At 39.4% G+C, this 21,545-nt stretch overlaps 1 protein-coding gene and 1 non-coding gene across 5 annotated transcripts; both read left to right on the forward strand.

Moving 5' to 3' along the window:
* Positions 1–998: 998 nt before the first annotated feature.
* Positions 999–12,847, forward strand: gpr176 (G protein-coupled receptor 176). Of its 4 annotated transcripts, none has more exons than XM_058379628.1 (4): positions 999–1,097; positions 1,318–1,727; positions 10,674–10,926; positions 11,197–12,847. In XM_058379628.1, exons 2-4 carry the CDS (start codon positions 1,529–1,531, stop codon positions 12,335–12,337), a joined length of 1,593 nt encoding a protein of 530 aa, XP_058235611.1. In that variant the 5' UTR covers positions 999–1,097; positions 1,318–1,528; the 3' UTR covers positions 12,338–12,847. The 4 variants fall into 4 exon arrangements, with proteins under 4 accessions (XP_058235611.1, XP_058235613.1, XP_058235612.1 ...); XM_058379630.1 differs by having other exon boundaries at positions 1,018–1,097; positions 1,404–1,727; XM_058379629.1 differs by lacking the exon at positions 999–1,097 and having other exon boundaries at positions 1,193–1,727.
* Positions 12,725–12,796, forward strand: trnac-gca (transfer RNA cysteine (anticodon GCA)). The gene has a single exon. It is a non-coding gene; the product is annotated as a tRNA-Cys (tRNA).
* Positions 12,848–21,545: the final 8,698 nt, after the last annotated feature.

The raw sequence follows: 21,545 nt of genomic DNA on the forward strand, positions 1-21,545 counted from the left end.
AACAGGAAGCTATTTAAACTCCCATCAAACATTTTTTTCATATATTTAGAGCAGCTGAAATGCTTCAACATCATCATGCACATGATCAAAATGGTGGAATCCGATCTGACCAATCTGATCCAATGTTAGCAGACTGCTCCAATAAATCAAGACTATCACGTCATTCACTACTAATTATACCAAAGCACTGTTGGATTCTCCACTCTGATTGGTCAGGTGGTATTGATTAGGCCGCTCTCAGTCCAATGCAGCTAGAAATCAGTGGTTTACATTACTGCACTCTTTCCAATACTGTTTCCATGGTAACAGCTCATTCACAGGGGTTTGTATGGCAGACGCTCAACATATGATAGGATTTACTTTCTTCTTTTTTATTATTTAATGATGAAAAACATAGAATCGTTGACATGGTGACGTTTTCTTTCTGAAGAGACGTCTGTGTAACATTTACGGAAGGAGTCTCCAGTGACAGCAGAAGAGTTTACACGTGACAAGCTAACTTCTCTTCCTTTTATTTTATTTATTTGTTTTTGTTTTTTAACTGCAACAAATAGAAATAAATATAAAATAAAAGAAGCTGGTGAGGGAATGATTGCTTATCAGTCTTATAACATAACAACATAACAACATAACGTTAATGTATAAACATAAAAAGTAACTATATACAGATAGTTTTTAATTTTGTAAGAATTAAAATGTAATTAATTGCAGGGCAAATTGCTGTGGTATAAAAGGAATAAAAGGCTTTCCAGCATCTTACAGGCTTAATTCAGATTTCAAGCTGTTTTTCCCTTTCATATCTCCTAGAAACGTGTTCACTACAGGGTTAATAATCAATAAGATCAACAGAATCAATAACCATGGCTGATCTGGACTCCGGGCTCGTGCGCCTGGTCTCTAGAAGCTGTTTATGCTCCTGATGAAGCTCGTTTTTGAGGAAGAGGAGGAGGAGGAGTGGCTCTGTGGTTGTCCTGCTCCTCCTCTTCTTTCCCTCTGGTGCACTAGAGAAAGGTTATTCATTTGGATAAAACAGCAGCACCTCCTGTCCTCTTGTAGTTTCCTCTACAGCTTTCAGTATATAAGGATTTGCTTATAAGGTATGATTTGGTGGCTTTTTCTGTGCATTTCCATTGTGAGCGCGCGCGCGCGTTAGGAATAATGATCCTGTCCAATCCGCGTCATGAACGCGCTATGACACGCTATAACGCTTCAGACCGTGCACCATGTTATATTATGTGATGTGATATTATCATATAAGTGCGTATGCATAATGATGCTTCCTCTAAGCGTTGCTTTTCCTCTGCTGTGCTTGTGCAGGAATGGGTGTTTTGAGACAAGGGGAATGAATTACTAAGGTTTTTCCGGACATCTCGGGGTTAATATGGACATTTCGTGCACTTCAGTGATCCTCGCTGGACCTGGTCTTCATCAGTGCGCACGGGCGCGCACGCCGCGGCGGTGTCTCCGTGTCCTCAGCGCCGCTCTCGTGATGGAGGTCTGGATGCTCCACCAGGCATGAGGCAGCAACATGGACGTGGACGCTTGGCTTGCTCTCACCGAGAACGCGACGGCGAGGTCCACGGGCTCCCCGAGCCTCTCCCCGGGGCTGGTGAACTCCAGCTCGGCGGCGGTGAGCGTGTGGAGAGACGCGGAGCAGCCGGAAGAGAGAGCGTACCGAGACTTCGCCATCTCCGCTCAGCTCCTCATCCTCGCTGGCTCTCTGTTAGGTAAGAAAACATCACTGCAATCACACCATCAGAATATATTAATGAAAAAAAAAGCAATAAATACTTATATTAACACCATATATTAAACAATTTACACGCCCATCTAATTAAAACGATATTAATTTAAATTTTTTTGCCATTATTTTTTGTTATTATTATAATAATTATTAAAATTGTTATTTAAATGACACGATATGTAAGGTAAGGTTTTTTTTTCCTTCTAAAAATAAATATTAAAAACATAAAAAATATATACTATAAAATATTCTACAAACAGGTTAGGAATGTTACATGATATAGCTGAGGGTCTAAAATGATGATGATGATGATGAATAAGACTAAAGAGCAGCCGAGGCCAGAATAATGGTTTCTTATATATATTTTTTAAAACCAACAGCCTACTGACTTCTCCAGTTTGGACATAAGTGTGTGTGTGTGTATGTGTGTGCGTGTGTGTGTGTGTGTGTGTATGTGTGTGCGTGTGTGTGTGTGTGTGTGTGTGCGTGTATATGTGTGTGCGTGTGTGTGTGTGTGTGTATTGGTTCTTCTGACGGACCTGCTGTAGATCACTGCAATAAAGTTGTTCTAAGGAATCTCTGTGTAGAACCTTACAGAGTATTGGTTCTTCTAATGGACCTCTATGTAGAATCCTACAACCCTTGTTGTTCTAAGGGGACTCTGCAGAACCCCACAACTAAGTATTTTTTGCTCCTAAGGGACTCCAACAGAGTATATGATGTTCTTCTTGTAGGAACCTCTCTGTAGAACCCTACAACAGAGCATCTGTTCTTCTAATGGACCTTTGAGTAGAACCCTGCAATAGAGTATTAGTAAAACCCTAAGTTCTAAGTGACTGGAGTATTTGTTATTCTAAGGGACTTGTTTGCAGAACCCTACAACACAGTATTTGTTCTTCGAATGGACCTTTATGTAGAACCTTACAACTGCGCATGATTCTTCTATGGATCTTTGTGTAGAACCTAAAAACAGAGTATTGGCTCTGCTAATGGACCTCTGAGTAGAACCCTGCAACAAACACTTCTTGTTTTTCTAATGAACCTCTTTGTAGAACCATACAACACTACTACTGGTACTAAGTACTGGTTCTCCTACTGGATCTTTATGTAGAACCCTCAAACAGTGTATTGGTTCTTCTAATGGAACTTTATGTAGAACCCTACAACAGAGTATTGGTTCTTCTAATGGAACTTTATGTAGAACCCTACAACAGAGTATTGGTTCTTCTAATGGAACTTTATGTAGAACCCTACAACAGAGTATTGGTTCTTCTAAAGGAACTTTATGTAGAACCAAGAGTATTTACTCAGAAAAGGCTTCATCTTCAGTAAGTGCTTTATCCTGATCAGGATCACAGTAGATCTGAAGTCTGTCACTGGAATACTAGTGTGAGGCCGGAGTGTCCGTTACAGCACCAGTCCATTACAGGGAATGTCTCATTCACACCTAGGGGGCATGTAGCAGAGTGTTTTGGGAATTATTGAGGAACCTAGAGAACTCTAAGGAAGCCCTCATAGATACGAGGAGAACATGTGGAACTCCAGACAGGAAGTGACCTGAGCTCAGGATGGACCTGGTTGTTAGAGTTCTTTCTCAAGATGAAGAACCCTGAATGAGTGTGTGTGTGTTTACTGGTGTCCCATTGAAAGTGTATTCCCGACAGTGTTCCTGGGATAAGCTCTGGGTTCATCACAATTCCCTAAACCTTCCTTGTGGTTCATTAATTAATGAAACATTTTACTCGTTGGTGAAAATCACTCCGCTTCACATCCAGCCGTTTGTCGTGTTTTATTCCTTTCATAAATAATTCAGAATGAAGTGATGATGAAATGATAAGTGCTAAGTGTCAAAGGCAGAGAAAAAAGAAGAGAAGAACTTCTCCATATAAAGGGTTATGGAGTTTATTTTGTACGTTTGGTCGTGTGAAATCTGTAAAGAATAAACCATGATATAACATCCATACGCCTGGTCCAGCTGAAACAGGAAGCGTGTCTTATATATAAATAAAAAAAAAACACCTTTATTTTGTAATGGTGTTGGGGGGGTGTAAACTTTTGCCCCAGCAATGATTAACATTGCCTGAACACCTGAGGTGCTGATTTGCATCCAGTCGAACCCGGGGTTAATTAGTGGTCAGGGATTTGGCTGTAATTGCTGAGTAACTGCAGGGGAAAATGATTTAGGAGCATGTTTTCTGTAATAAGCTGAAAATAATGTGGGCTGGAACAGATGGCCAAGAAAAACCCTCCTTCTGCTGTGATTATAAAAACTCAGAGCGTGAATAATTAAGAGCGGCCGTTTTATCTCTCTCTCTCTCTCACACGCTATTGGTCAGGTTTACCTCAGCGCTGTGGAGTTCTCCGTTCTGATTGGTGGGAAGGTGTCCGTTAGTCAGAACAGCACAGGGATGTTCATCTCAATGTTAACGCGCTCGTTCTGATACGTTATTGTTTCTATAGCAACCACGTATGTAATTGTTTTGTGTGAGGATGTTTATTAGAGTTATGGAAGGAGTCTCCAGTGTCAGTGATTTTAATCAAAGTTTTCTCTCACCTTCAGGACAGAGAGCTTTCTTGGTAACATGGTTTTTTTATTTGTTTGTTTTTGTTATGTTTTTTGTTTTGTTTTATTTTTATGCTTTTTGTTTTTGTTTGTTTGTTTTTGTGTTTATTTTTTGTTATGGTTTTTTGTTTTGTTTTGGTTTCTGTTTGTTTGTTATGTTTTTTGTTTTAGTTTTGTTTTATTGATTGTTTGGTTTTGTTAGTTTTTATTTATTTTTTATTAGCTTTTTGTTTATTTTTTAAATGTTTGTTTTGTTTTTTGTTTGTTTTTTTGCTATGGTTTTTGTTTTAGTTTTGTTTTATTGCTTGTTTGTTTTTTATTTTGTTTTATTTTGTTTTTGTTTGTTTGATTTTTTTTGTCTTTTAAGAGAAAAAACAAAGTTTGTTGAATGAAGGACTGTTTACAGCCACTATAGTGTGAGCGAGAACAGGAACTGATTTCTTTTCTACACCTTACATTAATTACTGTAGCGATTAACTTATCAAATGTATGATTTAGAATCGTTAAATAATTGAGAATACTTTAATTAATTAGATATTGTAATGTTTTGGCAAACTGCTCTGTGTCACACTGTGTTTTTATTCCTTCAGCTCTGATTTATTCATCACTTGCTCCATTTAAATCATTCAGGAGAACACGGCGGCGTCAGAACAGTGTTTCACATCAGAGCTGACTAACAGGAGCAGATTATAAATTTATTAAAGACGCTGTGCAGGATTCGACGCCCTCTTAGGTCTCAGTTTAAGCTCCTTTTTTTCTCTTTGCCCGTTTTATTCAGTAGCGTAAATGCTTCAGTGTTGAACCCAGCGCTCGATGTGTCCTAGTGGAGACGAATGGAAACAGTAAACACCGGTGAGGCTGATGTTTTCCTCCGTCTCTCGCTAATATCTCACCCTCATTTCCATCTGCTGTGTTCTGTAATCTAATGGACCTGCTCATGGTCCCTTCCTGAAACTGCCTCTTTTACACGATTAGCATTTACGTCCTGCGCTAATCTGCCTGCTGGAGTCTTTGCTCTTTTCTAAACAGTGGCTTAATTGTGTTCAAAAATAAAAAGTAATCCCCTGTGAGGTCTCTGGAATCACTCGGTTTGGATTTGGGGATTTTGATCAGCTAATGTTTTTCACGTGCTTGTTTGCTTGCTTCTTTTTCATCCTTTTTTAAAGTCCATGGAAATGTGTAACATTCTGGAAAATCTAGGAAGTGTTTACTAATACAGTAGGTTTATATGTATGTAAAAATAGATCTGTCTGTATGTCTGCCTATCTGTCTGTCTGTCTCTGTATGTCTGCCTTTCTGTATGTCTGTCTTTCTGTATGTCTGCCTATCTGTCTGTCTGTCTGTCTGTCTGTCTGCCTATCTGTCTGTATGTCTGCCTATCTGTCTGTCTGTCTGTATGTCTGCCTATCTGTCTGTATGTCTGCCTATCTGTCTGTATGTCTGCCTATCTGTCTGTCTGTCTTCCTATATGTCTATCTATCTATCTATCTATCTATCTATCTATCTATCTATCTATCTATCTATCTATCTATCTATCTATCTATCTATCTATCTATCTGTCTGGGTTCTCTGGTTTCCTCCACCAGTCCAAAGGTATGTGTTTAGGGAATTTAGGGCATCTGTGAATTTTCTGTAGTGTGTAAATGTGTGTGTGATTGTGCCCTGTGATTTATTGGCACCCTGTCCAGGATCTTGTGCCCTGAGTCCCCTGGGATAGTCTCCCTGAGACCCTGTGTAGGATAAGAACCACAAAATATGGGTGTATGCATGTATGGATGGATGGATGGACGGATGGATATTTCTCCATCCACCTCTGCTTCAGTGGAAAATATTCAGAAACCTTTACTGAATGTGAAATTATAAGCATGATGATAAATAACAAGGCGAAACCGAAATCCCAAGGCTGTGCAATTTGAGTCTTAGACAAAGATGATGAAATTTCGAACAGTATCCGAAGCTTCTGCTGAAGGTTTTTACACTGTGGATGCTGCAAAAAATCACACAAAACCTCATAATGCAGAATATAAATACATCAGGAAGGCTTTTATAAGCACAGTGTGACTCACCGAATCAAATCAAATCGAATCAAATTGAATCAGATGTCCTTGTGATTCCTCTTCCAGAGAGTGAGTGTAATGGTTTGGTCGTCTTGCTCCGTCGTTACTGAAGAGTGTTGTGATGATGGCTTGGTGTTGTTATGACGAATGTTTGCTCTGTCACTTTTATGTCAGATTGATTCTGGTTTCCTAGCATTGGCGTAAAAACATAACGAGTCGATTTGATTCACTCTATATACGTCCAGAGGTCATTCCTGTCAGCATAATCTCTCCTCCGTCACAGCAGGTACATTTCATACAGGTTTAGAAATAAAAAATAACCTTGCATGCTGGAGCATGAACATCCGACGTGAATAAAAATGTTCACTGAAGCGGTACTTTTTATTGAGTCATAAGCTTTTCTTTAGTTCAGTAAAACTGACAAGAGGAATAGCTGCAGCATGCTGATACATCTGTTCAAATTTACTGCAACTGAAAAAATAAATTACAAATAAATTAAATATAATATAATTATAATTATATATAATTATATATATATATAAACAAACAAACACAAATAAATGAAATAAATTAACACTTTTTATATAACTTTTTGTTCAACAACGCTGGAAAAAATTAACAGGGTGTTTTTTAATTTAAATGAAAGGAAAAATTTATTTTAAAAAAAAGTTATAGAAAAAGTAATAGAAAAAAGTTATAAAAAAGATTTTTCACTTTCTCAATAAAAAAACATTTTATGTCATAACCGGCAGTTTTCATTTGTGCAAAGCAAAATGAGTAAATTAATGAATGAACAAATAAGCAAATAAATAAATAAATAAATAAATAAATAAATAATATCTGCAAAACTTTGCTGAAGTTGATACAGATGTTTTAGTTTTTTATGACGTTTTTTTTTTCTCCAACCATTATGCAAAAACACATTAAAAAAAATCACAGCTGAAAAAATAATTTTTAATAATGAATAACTTTTTATTTGTTTTTATATGAGCAAAAAATGGCTATGAGTTGTAGTATTTTGTAATCTTTTCTCAATTTTTACTTTTTATATCTAGTAATTTTTTTATTGATTAACACTAAGATAATTATCTAAAGGTAGTTATATTATTATTTATTATTTATTTATATTTCATTGTAAGAGACATGCAACTCTGAGCTTAATAGTAAACTTAAGAGATTGTTCTTATGATAATGTACAGTACAGTGTAGGAGAATAAGATTAGATAGATAGATAGATAGATAGATAGATAGATAGATAGATAGATAGATAGATAGATAGATAGATAGATAGATAGATTTCTACACTGCTTTTCTGCTGCTTTCCTCCACTCTGTAATTCAGCTGTGACAAAAGAACAGCAGAGATAAAGATCATGTGGGATTTTACAGATAATGTGTGTGTATAAAGGCCGAGAGAGGAAGAGACGAGGCAGAGTGTCTCTCAGAGAAAATGTCAGTGTGACATGTAGCAGTACAGATAGACAGAGCTGGAAATAGAGCTGGAGATGGAGCTGGAGACAGAGGTGGAGATAGAGCTGGAGATGAAGCTGGATATATAGCTGGAGATGAAGCTGGATATAGAGGTGGAGATAGAGCTGGAGATGGAGCTGGAGATAGAGGTGGAAATAGAGCTGGAGATGGAGCTGGATATAGAGGTGGAGGTAGAGCTGGAGATGGAGCTGGAGGTAGAGCTGGATATAGAGGTGGAGGTAGAGCTGGAGATGGCGCTGGAGGTAGAGCTGGAGATAGAGGTGGAGATAGAGCTGGAGATGAGGCTGGATATAGAGGTGGAGATAGAGCTGGAGATGGAGATGGAGGTGGAAATAGAGCTGGAGATGGAGCTGGATATAGAGGTGGAGATAGAGCTGGAGATGGAGCTGGAGATGGAGGTGGAAATAGAGCTGGAGATGGAGCTGGATATAGAGGTGGAGGTAGAGCTGGAGATGGAGCTGGAGATAGAGGTGGAAATAGAGCTGGAGATGGAGCTGGAGATAGAGGTGGAGATAGAGGTGGAGATGGAGCTGGATATAGAGATGGATGTAGAGCTGGAGATGGAGCTGGAGGTAGAGCTAGAGATAGAGGTGGAAATAGAGCTGGAGATAGAGCTGGAGATGGAGCTGGAGATGAGGCTGGATATAGAGGTGGAGATAGAGCTGGAGATGGAGCTGGATATAGAGGTGGAGGTAGAGCTGGAGATGGAGCTGGAGGTAGAGCTGGAGATAGAGGTGGAAATAGAGCTGGAGATAGAGCTGGAGATGGAGCTGGAGATGGAGCTGGAGATGAGGCTGGAGATAGAGCTGGAGATGGAGCTGGAGATGGAGCTGGAGATGAGGCTGGATATAGAGGTGGAGATAGAGGTGGAGATGGAGCTGGAGATAGAGGTGGAAATAGAGCTGGAGATGGAGCTGGAGATAGAGGTGGAAATAGAGCTGGAGATGGAGATAGAGGTGGAGATAGAGCTGGAGATGGAGATGGATATAGAGATGGAGCTGGTGATAGAGGTGGAAATAGAGCTGGAGATGGAGCTGGATATAGAGGTGGAGGTAGAGCTGGAGATAGAGCTGGAGATGGAGCTGGAGATGAGGCTGGATATAGAGGTGGAGATAGAGCTGGAGATGGAGCTGGAGATGGAGCTGGAGATGAGGCTGGATATAGAGGTGGAGATAGAACTGGAGATGGAGCTGGAGATAGAGGTGGAAATAGAGCTGGAGATGGAGCTGGATATAGAGGTGGAGGTAGAGCTGGAGATGGAGCTGGAGATAGAGGTGGAAATAGAGCTGGAGATGGAGCTGGAGATAGAGGTGGAAATAGAGCTGGAGATAGAGGTGGAGATGGAGCTGGAGATGGAGCTGGATATAGAGATGGAGCTGGAGATAGAGGTGGAAATAGAGCTGGAGATGGAGCTTTGAGATAGAGCTGGAGATGGAGCTTTGAGATAGAGCTGGAGCTTTGAGATAGAGCTGGAGCTTTGAGATAGAGCTGGAGATGGACCTTTGAGATAGAGCTGGAGCTTTGAGATAGAGCTGGAGATGGAGCTTTGAGATAGAGCTGGAGCTTTGAGATAGAGCTGGAGCTTTGAGATAGAGCTGGATCTTTGAGATAGAGCTGGATCTTTGAGATAGAGCTGGAGCTGGAGCTGGGGCTGGTTCTGATGACTGTCCTGTCCTTGGTGTGTGCTGGTGGATAATGTTCATGACGAGGTGTGTGAGTGTGTGAGGGATTTACTGTTGCTTGGTTCAATGTTGTTGTTTTTTTTTGGTGCATTAAGCCACGCTAAGCAGGTTTTTTCTCCCATGTGAAGCATTTATCTCCAGATTTTATGACTGAATTCATTGGGGTTATTAAGTCCACGTGTTTTTCTGCTCGTTCTTCTTCAACATGAGCTTGTGCACATAATCACGACTGTTTACGGATCAAACACCAAACCAGACGTCATGCATTTGAAAGCTGTTTATTTTTATATTTTAAATAATGATCATTACAGGAAATGTTTATAAATATTATAAACACACTACACCTCACATACACACATGCACACACACACACATATATATATATATATATATATATATATATATATATATATATATATATATATACACACACACACACACACACACAAAGCTGTATAATGCTGTAGTAGCCTGAGGCTTTGTGTGGTTCTGAGTCATCTTTTGCTCTGACTTTTCTGCTCTGTTATTTCAGAGAGAAGGAAAATGCAGTCCTCCTCATAAAGAGTTCTATTATAGAAGTATTATTTCATTTCTACACTGCTTTTCTCCTGCTTTTCTCCTGCTTTCCTCCACTCTGTAATTCAGCTGTGACAAAAGAACAGCAGAGATAAAGATCATGCGGGATTTTACAGATAATGTGTGTGTATAAAGGCCGAGAGAGGAAGACACAAGGCAGAGTGTCTCTCAGAGAAAATGTCAGTGTGACATGTAGCAGTACAGATAGATAGATAGATAGATAGATAGATAGATAGATAGATAGATAGATAAGAGAAAAAGAAAGAAAGAAAGAAAGAAAGAAAGAAAGAAAGAAAGAAAGAAAGAAAGAAAGAAAGAAAGAAAGAAAGAAGGCAGATCAGACTAGTTACAACCCATCAGTTGTATCCTGTGTATGAAATAAAAAATATCTTGAATCTTGAGCCGAACCCTGGAAGATGAAGAGGCGCACTCTGACCAATGAGAGGACAGTTTACTCACATCATTTGCATAAACATATTTAGGAATTAAACACAGGTCTGTAGATGGACACAGTTCATGAGTCTGGGTCAGTTCTGTCTACAGCTCTCTCTTCTCTTGCAGGTAATGCCGCCGTTTTGTGGTGCACCTGCTGCACCAACGTCTTCAAGACGGTCACCGGACGCTTCATTAAGAACCTGGCCTGCTCGGGAATCTGCGCCAGCCTGGTGTGCGTGCCATTCGACGTTCTCCTGAACGCCAGCCCTCGCTGCTGCCTCTGGATCCACACTCCAGCTCTCTGTCGGACCATCAAGTTCCTGCACAGGCTCTTCTGCTCGGTCACTGTGCTCAGCTTCTCTGCCATCGCTCTGGACAGGTGAGATCGCTCTCACGCTCTCGTACTCGTGCACACTCGGCTGCCATAGCAACAACGAGCAACATCTCACCATAGCTCGCTTTCTTCAACTGAATCATTTATAAGGTTGGATTCTGGAGGGAAAGAATTTCTTGCAACAGTCTTACATGTGAATCTCCTAATAAATGAACGACGTCATGAAAATTAAGGTCAGGCCAGATGAAAACGACTGTGTCACAAATTCCAAATTCCTCATGTTTTTTTCTGAATCATTATTTTCTTTCCTTCTAGGTACTACTCTGTGCTGTATCCACTAGAGAGAAAAATATCAGACGCCAAATCCAGAGACTTGATCATATATGTCTGGGTTCATGCCCTCGTGGCTAGCGTTCCTGTGTTTGCTGTGAGTAACGTCACTGACGTCTACGCCACCTCCGCCTGCTCTGAAGGCTACTCTTTAGGTCACCTGGTTTACATGGTGCTCTACAACGTGACCACTGTGATCTTACCCCTAGTGGCTGTGTTTGTAGTCATGGCGCTGATCCGGCGTGCGCTGAGCACCAGTCAGAAGAAAAAGGTGATCATCGCGGCACTGCGGACGCCGCAAAGCAGCGTCTCCATCCCGTACGTGTCTCAGCGTGAGGCTGAGCTTCATGCCACGTTGCTCGCGATCGTCCTGGCCTTCGTGTTCTGCAGCGCGCCATACATTGTGCTGCTGGCGTACCGGGCACTTCCCATCACTGGCCAGGCCTCACAGTGGCTGCACCTCACTGCCGTCTGGCTGCCTAAAATGTCTCTACTCACCAACCCACTGTTTTTAGTCATGGTGAACCGGTCAGCACGGCGGCGTCTGATGGACGCGTTGGCACACGTTCAACGTCGTTACAGCCGCAGGAACAACTCGATTGGCGTGGGAACAGCACCCGAGCCTGGAGCTCTCGGAGGGGAGGCGCTCGCCCGCTCAGGAAGCCAGCTGCTTGAAATGTTCAACATTGGCCAGCGCCAGATTTTCAGGCCAAACGAAGAGGACGACGAAGAAGACGGGAACGAAATCGCAGCCGTAGCCAATTTCCAGTCCAGACCTGAACACGGGGATGCAGTCGGAGCCTCAGTCGGAATACCAGGAGAAGGAGGAAAGGAAGAAGGTTCAGCATTGCCAAAACATTCCCCTGTTCAATACTGTGCATACTCATCCTCACAGGTGGCTCCTGCCACACCGACTGACCCCGAAGATGCCTCCCAGTTTGGTTTCGGTCCATTCGAACTGCCTCCTCAGTGGCTTCCTGAAACTAGAAACAGCAAGAAAAGACTGTTGCCTCCGTTAGGTAACACCCCAGAGGAGCTGATCCAGACCAAACAGTCCAGAGCACGACCCGAGAGGCGCATCAGCAGAAACAACAAAGTCAGCACCTTCCCTACTGTGGACCCCTGAGACCATCACCATGTACCAGGACCAAATCTAAACAAAATATCAAGTAATAAATTAAAACTCAAGTTTTTTTTTAAATAAAAACATTTCAAAATGACAATCTTTGCCAGCAGGACAGGAATCATTTGACTGTGTTGTTTCGTAGCTAGACGTTAGCTTAATCTCAGGCTCCAGAAAACTGTTAAGGGAAAGAGCGGCTCTTTTACAGAAAGGAGAACATTTCTAAAATAAATTGTATAGAATTATATGGAATTATTTGGAAATAACAACTGAAAATGTTGCATTAAAGAAAAAAGTCTGAATTAGCAGTTCATTATTTGGAAACCTCACAGTTGGCAATAAAATTAAGTTGGAGTCTCATATACATGGAAAAACAAGTGTTTTTATGGTGGGGGTGTAGCTCAGTGGTAGAGCATTTGACTGCAGATCAAGAGGTCTCTGCTTCAAATCCAGGTGCCCCCTGGTTCACCTACCTTGAATAAGTGTTTTGCCTCAGTGAAATTATCCAAGCAGATAAAGGATGTACTCCGTGAGCTCTTAGTTTAGGGCAAGGGTTGTACAGTCTAATCCCCAAAAGGCCAGTGTGGGTGTGGGTTTGGAATGAAAACCTGCACCCACACTGGCCCTTTGTGGATCAAATTGGACATCCCTGGTTTAGGGGTAAGTGGTAACACAGTGGTTGCTTGCTCATAAGGGTTAGAACTCAAATCCTGCCATTGCTGGGCCCCTGAGCGAGGCCTCCATTTCTCAACTTCTCCCATGTATAAATGAGATAAACGTAAATCCCTCTGGATAATCTGCCCAATGCCACAAATTTAAATACTGACCTCTAACCAATCAGGACAGTGTGGCTTTATCTGCCTGTCCATTCATAAAACTCTCTTGTGTTAGCGTTCATGTTTTCTAGCTGTTTGAAGAACTAGTCTGGAGTAACAGTGTAAAGTATCTAAAATATGAATTATAAATCCAGCTAGTGTGATCTGATTTCATCCGAAATGGCAAAAAGTGAAAGAGTTAGCAGTAAAACACCTCAATACATTATATTTAATATCTGTCTAATGCATCTAACTTAAATACAACTGAGGTGACATGCTTCTCCTGAGTTTCTCTCGGAGAGGGATTTACTCAAAAGAGGCAAGAGTTCTGCCGTCTAGAGATTCGTAAACCATGAAAATACCGCTTGTTTCCCACACCATGTGCTATAAGCATCTACAGCTTTATAGATGTTAATTACCATCAGAAATTATAGTCATCATCACAACACACACACATAACACAAAAAAGAAGAATCCCGTGCTTGTGATTCCACCGAGTAGCAAATGAAGCAGCACTGTTGATGAGAACTGATGGACTAGAATCCAAAGCTACAGCAAGATTCCTGACTGGAATGTGAGGTGTACATGGCAGATGAGCTGGAGTTTTACACATGTGCGAGTTTTACACACAGCAGTCTGTAGAGTTTATACAGAATGGTGCGAAAAACAAAAAACATCCAGGGAGCAGCAGATCTGTGGGCGCCTAAAACACCTAATGGCTTGGTTGGTGGTTGGTTCAGATGGTTCATCAAGAACTCAAAAACTCACACACACACACACACTCTCTCTCTCTCTCCCTCTCTCTCTGTCTCTCTCTCTCTCACACACACACACACACTCTCTCTGTCTCTCTCTCTCTTACACACACACACACACTCTCTCTCCTCTCTCTCTCTTTCTCTCAAACACACACACATGCTCTCTCACTCTCACTCTCTCTCTCTCTCTCTCACTCACTCTCTCATTTTCTCTCTCTCTCTCTCTCTCTCTCTCACTCACTCTCTCATTCTCTCTCTCACTCTCTCTCTCTCTCACTCACTCTCTCATTTTCTCTCTCTCTCTTGGTCTGACTCTCTCTCTCTCGTCATGTGCACAGCTCACTAATACTGTTTTGTGTGAAATGTGCTTTATTTCCTGTGAGGAGAGGACACAGGTGCACAGCCAGTCCAAATTTCATTCCTTCTGCTTGTCATATCAGCAGACGCAGATGCGAGCTGACTTTTCTGGAGCAGAGAGATAAGATAGCAGATGTCAAGCGGGGTTTATTTTACAGCCCCCAAATTTCTCACTGTGAATCATGGATGCAGAGTAAAGAGAGGAAAGAGAGGAAGGAGAGGAAGGAGAGGAATCACAATGATGTCAGCCACATCAGCCCTGATATGTGGAAATGTTCAATTAGGGAATGCATTTAGCTCTTTTTTTTCTTTTCTTTCTTTCTTTCTTTCTTTCTTTCTTTTTTTTCTTTTTTTTTTTTTTTACATTTTATGTCCCCTCTCTGTCTTTTTGTCTTTAAACAATGTTTAAAGACAAATAAAGACAGATAAAGACAAATTTATTCTCCTCATGTACAATAAAAAGAAATTATGTTTAATCTAGTTAATATAGACGCTAGTCATAAGTGTAAGCAGTATCTATTTTTATTAATATTTTTTATTGTTGTCTTATTTATAGCCAAAATTCTACCATTTGACTTTCGTAAACTTTTTGTTTTGTGTAACTTGAGCCAGCATTTTAAATTCATGAATCATACATGAGTCAGCTCACTGCAGTTAAAGAAAATTCACATAAAAAATGGTAAAATAATTGTTAGTATGCGTGATGTTTTTGATTGTACATAAAAATAGCTTAATATTAGGTACAAACTGTGAGTAAACGGTGCACAATTTACATTTTCTATGCCAAAAATTCGGACGAAGAAAAATGAATCGGTTGAATCTTTTCGACGTTCGATTCATTGAACCGACTCAGTAAATTGAATCAAACGTTCTATCGCTGTCTATAGAGTAATGTTTTAGGAAAAACAAACAAACGTGTGAACAATCCCTTACACAGTACCATTTCTTATATATTAAAAATATTAAGTTAAATATAATTCTGATTCACATTTCGACTCTGTGGATGAATCTGAATCCCTGAGACATGGCACTGAAGAGAAATGTGGGCTCTGTGTAAATATTTGCTTTCCTCTTTAAACTCCATTGAATTTTCCCCTTTGTAGGAATATTAGTGTGTTTTCTCGTGTCCTATTTACACAACAGAAGTATTGGCACCCTTCAAAAAACATGCAATGAGCTTAAACATAATGGGAATATAAAAATATTTATGAATGTTTTTTTATTTATTGGAACACTTACAATTGAAAGATTGTGCATGTGCTTTAAATCCAATGTTTAAAGCAGAAAAACATTCCTGTTCTTGATGTACATCTATAAAGAGAGCAAAAAAGAAAATCATTAGTATTCAGTGACACACTTCTCCAGGGTTAGCTCATATTCATTAAATCAAAAGGCTTCCCATCAAAAGCCCTGACCTTGTGACAGAGCCGTGTGAACAGCTTGCTGAGACTCTTAATTACTGCCGTTGAGATGCTAGTCTTAACGGAGCTGTTTATTTTCTGGACAGACGAGGATTAAAAGCTTAGACGGACATGTTTACAGTGTTTGTTTGGGTTTTTTTTTAAACGCCTGCTTTGTATGTGCTGCTGATAGATCGCAATATGACGCTTCAGAGAAGTTGATTAGCAATGCAAAAATCAGAAAACCGTTTCAGAAGGAAATCCACATGCTCACTGCTGATTACAATTATGCACTCAGCTTCCTTAATTCTATTTCCCAGAGGCCCAGAAACCATTAGAATTTACACCTGCTTTGTTTTCCCAATGTATGCAGAAAACACTTCAGATGTTTATTTATTTGTTTCAATGTTTTCCAGCCCAAATCTATTTTATCAATCAATAAATCAATCAATAAATCACTCAAATCAATCAATCAATGAATCAATCAATTAATCAATCAATCAATCCATCAATCAATCTGTATCCTTCTTTATCCGGGAAAATAAGACTCCATATTGGTCAATAAACATGTTCTTCAGAGGAGATGTGCAGTAGGTGGATTGAGTCTTCCCAGGTGTATTCACTGTTACTGGACATCCAACATTCAGAAGATACTCTACTGGTCTCACTGCCCAAGTGTTTAATCGAATCACAAACGCGTTCCTCGTCTTTACCTTTAAAAGCCTCCCAATTTCCATCCAATCCTGTAGAGCTTTCTACTCTTAGGATTTTTAAGCAGTTTGTCCATCACTAGAAGTTTACATTAGCATCAATCCTGGACCCTATTTACAAAAAAAAAAATCATTTATTCCTGTCCTCTACATTGGACTGGACATTTGGACAGTGGACAGCCAGCGGTCTGACATGTGGCACAGACCTGTATCCTGATGCTTTATTTAATAGTTTTGTAAATTTTTGACTTTCCCAACAACCACTATTTATTTTCCTCGCCATTCCATCAAGGAGGATTTTCCTGATTGTTCCTTCCTCTTCATTTTAGTACTAAAGGGCTGATCTCCATCTTGTATTCTGGGTTAAACTGCTTTTGTAACACTGCATTGTGCATATGTGCATTAGCTGCCTAGGGAAGGATCGAGGCTGTTATGGGGGTTATGGGGATGGGGGACTGTTTATTTGTTCACTCGAAACCAGAAAAGGAAGATAACTGCAGTGTGTTGCTCTGCTCCTGTAGCTGTATGATGTATCGCTCTAGTATTTTATTAAAGACGTCGCTTTAGAAGACGTTTATTATTAAATACTGCAATATCGCTGTTTTTTGGTGTCTGTCATGTTGGGAAACGCCGCCAGAGAATCGGACCCATGTGCAGGATACTGAAAGTTTTTAATTAACAAAAGGAACAATATGGACAAACAGAACAGAGTACCTAAAAACCAAACGCAACATGAACAATGTCTTGATAAAGACAGATACTAAAGGGCAGGTATAAATAGAGCAACACATTAGGAATGATGGGAAACTGGTGACAAGGCAGGAAACAGAACATTAGGAGGGGCGTGGCACAAGACATGTGGGGAAACACGTGAGATAACCACATGAGGTTAAACATACTGTAAGGAGAGACCTGTCAGTGCTCCCTCTGGTGGTCTGACAGTGAATTGTCCCAGTAGTTCCTGGTACTGAGAAACTGAACTGAACTGGACTGAATGTTTGTGGTCTTTCATGCTGGAAAAACTAGGAAGTGTGTTTTCTTACTAGCCGAGTTAGCAGTTTTAATCTTATTTGTTTCATTCCACATCAACAATCTGGACTAGAGCCTTTACATAAAATCTAAATAAAAGAGGAAACACACCAAATACTTTTACAAGGTTTTGTATTACCCTGTTTATGGAACCCAGGCCTCCTGCTATGTGCTATAACAGACCTGGGTGTGTTACTGAGTTGGTGTGATGCCTTAAGGTGATCCATGAAGCTGATTCCTCAACAACAACGCAGTGGCTTAAGGGTAGGAAGGTGAATGTACTTGAGTGGCCAAGTCAGATCCCTGACTTAAATCTGATCTGTCTGAGAGATGAAGAGCAGTTCATCGTCACTCACCATGGAATTTGGCTGAACTTGAGCAATTCTGCGAGGAAGAATGGGCAAAAAGCGGTGCTGGACCAAAGCCAGCAAGATTATGAAGGACCTCAGCCATCCCAACAATGGACTCTTCTCTCTGTTGAGGTCAGGGAAATGTTTCCGTTCCTTGAAGGCGAACAAAGAGAGAATAAGGAGGAGCTTCTTCCCGCAGGCCATTCGGGCCCTCAACCAGTACACCTAGGATCTGGACTCTCTGGTATTACCCCCACACAACATGACATAACATTCTACCTCAGCTGATTGTTGCACATGCTAATATTGCACTACTCTGTACACACAATAACACTCACTGCTCTGTCACTTTACTCCCTGTTAAACTGGACATTATATTTTGCCTCATATACACTTCTACAATATATTTATATATTTATCTTACATATGCACACTGTACATACTATACTCTTTTGCAACACCATTTCAGTGTTGACTTTAGCAGACCTTTTTATCTATATATATTCATATTCATATACTGTATCTTCTGTACATTATAGAGTCCACACATATTTATTTATACTGTTTTATTTTTCACATATACTATACATATACTATATTGTACTATATATATACATATATATTTTTTGTGTTTGTTTTTATACTTTTATATTTTTACACTTTTATATCTGTTACACATTTTCTTTTACACATTTTTCTGTTACACATTTTATTTCTATTCTTTCCTCTTCTATGTAAGACAGTCGTAAAAAGCATTTCACTACATGTCGTACTATGTATGATTTCGTATGTGACAAATAAAATTTGAATTTTCCCTAATCTAGGTGTGCAAAGCTAAAACAGACTTATCCAAAAAGATCAATGGCTGTAATTCAAGCAAAAGGTGGCTCTATGAAGTATTAAATCAGGAGTCTGATGACTTTTCCATCTCTGGTATTCTACTTTTTCAGGGTTTTTTTTATTCATTTTCAGAACTGTTACCTTTCAGTAGTCTGATGTTGTGAGGTGAAAATTTGTAAATAAAGCTGACAAAGATAGATATGGTATTATATAGTTTGCTATAGATATGTATTAATCCATTTTCTAAAAAAAATACAATAGCAGAATGCATTAATCTATTTAAAAGTGATCAGAAATGGATTGTGGGACGTTTTCTCCAAAGCAGACTGTATCGTCTGTGCTACTGAGAAAATCAGAGAAATCTCACTGGATTATACAAGCTGTGGATCTGCCTGTCTGTGGAAATAGAAACTCATTTATAGATTTATCTATTTATTTATCGTTATTTGCATTTAAATACACTACCTTTTTACTGAATAAAACTGACTTGTATTAAAGAGCCCTAACTCTAGCGCTATGATTTTATATTGATCACTTTAACCATTTCCCTTTTTTATAATTTATATTCTATCCCACTCGATAAACTCAGAAAATTCAATATGAAACTGAGGGATTTTAATCTAAAAGTTACTGCCTAAACCTTGTGTGTGTGTGTGTGTGTGTGTGTGTGTAATTTGAAAGAACATCAAGTCCAGACAAACATAAGTGGAAAAATGTTGAGATTTTTATTTATTTTTATTTCCAATGTCATACATATATATATATAATTATATAATGTAATTAGCAGAAGGCCTGATCCAGAGCGACTTACAGAAGGGCTCTGACCCCGTCATTACATCCACACCTCGTCTCACACTGCTATTACCCCAGCTGCACTACTGGAGCCTTCAGAAATTTGGGCTTGTGTGTTTTACTCATTATTGGATCAGTGATTGGTTTCACACTGATACAGTAAAACACTGTAATGGTTATAATAACGCTTATGATTTTAGAGTAGATAGAATTAATTTTGGTTCATTTCTTTGATTCTTAGTGAACTAGTGTCGATGTATTTTTATTGACAGAGTCTTCAAAAGCACTTCTGGAAGCTGCTCTGGATAAAGCCTTCTGCTAAATGCCGTAAATGACAATGTAAAAATCTTAAATTCTACTTAAATCTAACGTTTATATAACATTTACATCTTAGAATAAAAAAAAAGCAACAGGAGCAAGGCTCCATAGTTCTTATGGATGGCCATACAGCAGATATTATATTTAGAAAACAAATGATTATAAAATAATAATAATAATAATAATAATAATAATAATACAGTGGAACCTCGGCATACAAATGCCGTCTTCAAATTTTCTCCTTAAGAATTTAAATTTTGGAAGAAATTAGCATCAGCATGCGAAGCATTTTCAACATACAAACGAACCGAATGCCAGCTAATTTGTAGATTTTGAGTGCTTTATATATATATATATATATATATATATATATATATATATATATATATATATATATATATATATATATATATACATACATATATACATACAGTAATTATCTCAGTACACCCCTCACATTTTTGTAAATATTTTATTATATATTTTCATGTGACAACACTGAAGTAATGCCCCTCTGCTGCAATGTACAGTAGTGAGTGTCCAGCCTGTATAACAGTGTAAATTTGCTGTCTCCTCAAAATAACTCAACACACAGACATTAATGTCTAAACTGTTGGCAACAAAAGTGACTACACCCCTAAGTGGTGTAAGAAAAATAAAACAATGAAAGGGTTGAAGATCTTAATGTAGAAGTTTATTGCAGTGTCGCAGTGACAAAATACATAAAGTACTTTGGGTTCATCGGAGTCAAAAAGAAGCAGGACAAATCCTGCTCAAACCTTTTATACAGTGTTTCCCGTCTGTAATTTAAATGAGTTTCACTTTAAATGTAAATTAATGTAAGAACTGAGTATCCCCCAAATGGCTGGATGATACTTTCGTCTAGTCGGATGTCCTTAAATGGTCATCAAGGTCACGTATACCTTGGGTAGGTATTGTTCTAGGTGTTATCACCCAAATGGTCGGGCGATACTAAATGGTAATCACAGTCACGTATACCCTTTGTTCAGCGACTGTTCTTGATGTCTTGCTGCCGCTCCCAGACTAATAATTGATTGGATTAAGTGTTCTAAATGTTTGGTAAGGCTGCTTTAAGCCAATGTAAAAATACCAAAATAGATAAACTGGTTTGAATTAAAGATATTTCTATATGATATGTAAGCCTTTTTGGGAATGAGCTCTTTCAGATGTGTACTGTGGAGTGGAATCTGGGTTGAGGCAGTCTGTAGTTTCTTACAGTCCCCCCTTTGATGCTTTTGGCCCTGAAGCATCACAACACTTCCTTTACACAGATTACACCTCCCATTCCGAGCAGGTGCCCAGTGGCGGTGAAGCCCTGCAGTGGGTTGTCCTCCTTCGGCCCTCAGAGAATCTTACCCGTCATCGAAACTTCACCTCATGCACACTGGTTATGGCTCCATTCCACTAGGCAAACTTATCATAATGTTTCTTCTTAAAATTTGTTTCTATGTACAAATATTTCCTGGGTTTGGAGCAGAGGCATTCAGGAACCATCAGAACCAACGGGAACATCCTACATTGATTATTCCATTGTTATGCCGATGATACCCAGTTATATATCTGATATATATTATCTGATGCAGAAAAACTAGTTCATGCATTCATGACCTCCAGACTGGACTATTGTAATGCATTACTAGGTGGTTGTCCTGCATCGTCAATAAACAAGCTACAGTTAGTCCAGAATGCAGCTGGCAGAGTTCTTACCAGATCAAGAAAATATGATCATATAACCCCAATATTATCATCCCTGCACTGGCTACCTGTTAAGTTTAGAATTGACTATAAATTAGCTCTACTTACATACAAGGCTCTAATTGG

Source organism: Hemibagrus wyckioides, linkage group LG25, assembly GCF_019097595.1.
Source record: "Hemibagrus wyckioides isolate EC202008001 linkage group LG25, SWU_Hwy_1.0, whole genome shotgun sequence".
Classification (NCBI taxonomy): Eukaryota; Metazoa; Chordata; class Actinopteri; order Siluriformes; family Bagridae; genus Hemibagrus; species Hemibagrus wyckioides.

What these genes read in the sequence shown, in the direction of transcription:
- gpr176 (XM_058379628.1), top strand. Translation starts at nt 1,529, where the DNA reads ATGGACGTGGACGCTTGGCTTGCTCTCACCGAGAACGCGACGGCGAGG. An exon ending in CCTCGCTGGCTCTCTGTTAG is followed by an intron (nt 1,728 to 10,673) that starts GTAAGAAAACAT and finishes CTTCTCTTGCAG; the next exon opens with GTAATGCCGCCGTTTTGTGG. An exon ending in TCTGCCATCGCTCTGGACAG is followed by an intron (nt 10,927 to 11,196) that starts GTGAGATCGCTC and finishes CTTTCCTTCTAG; the next exon opens with GTACTACTCTGTGCTGTATC.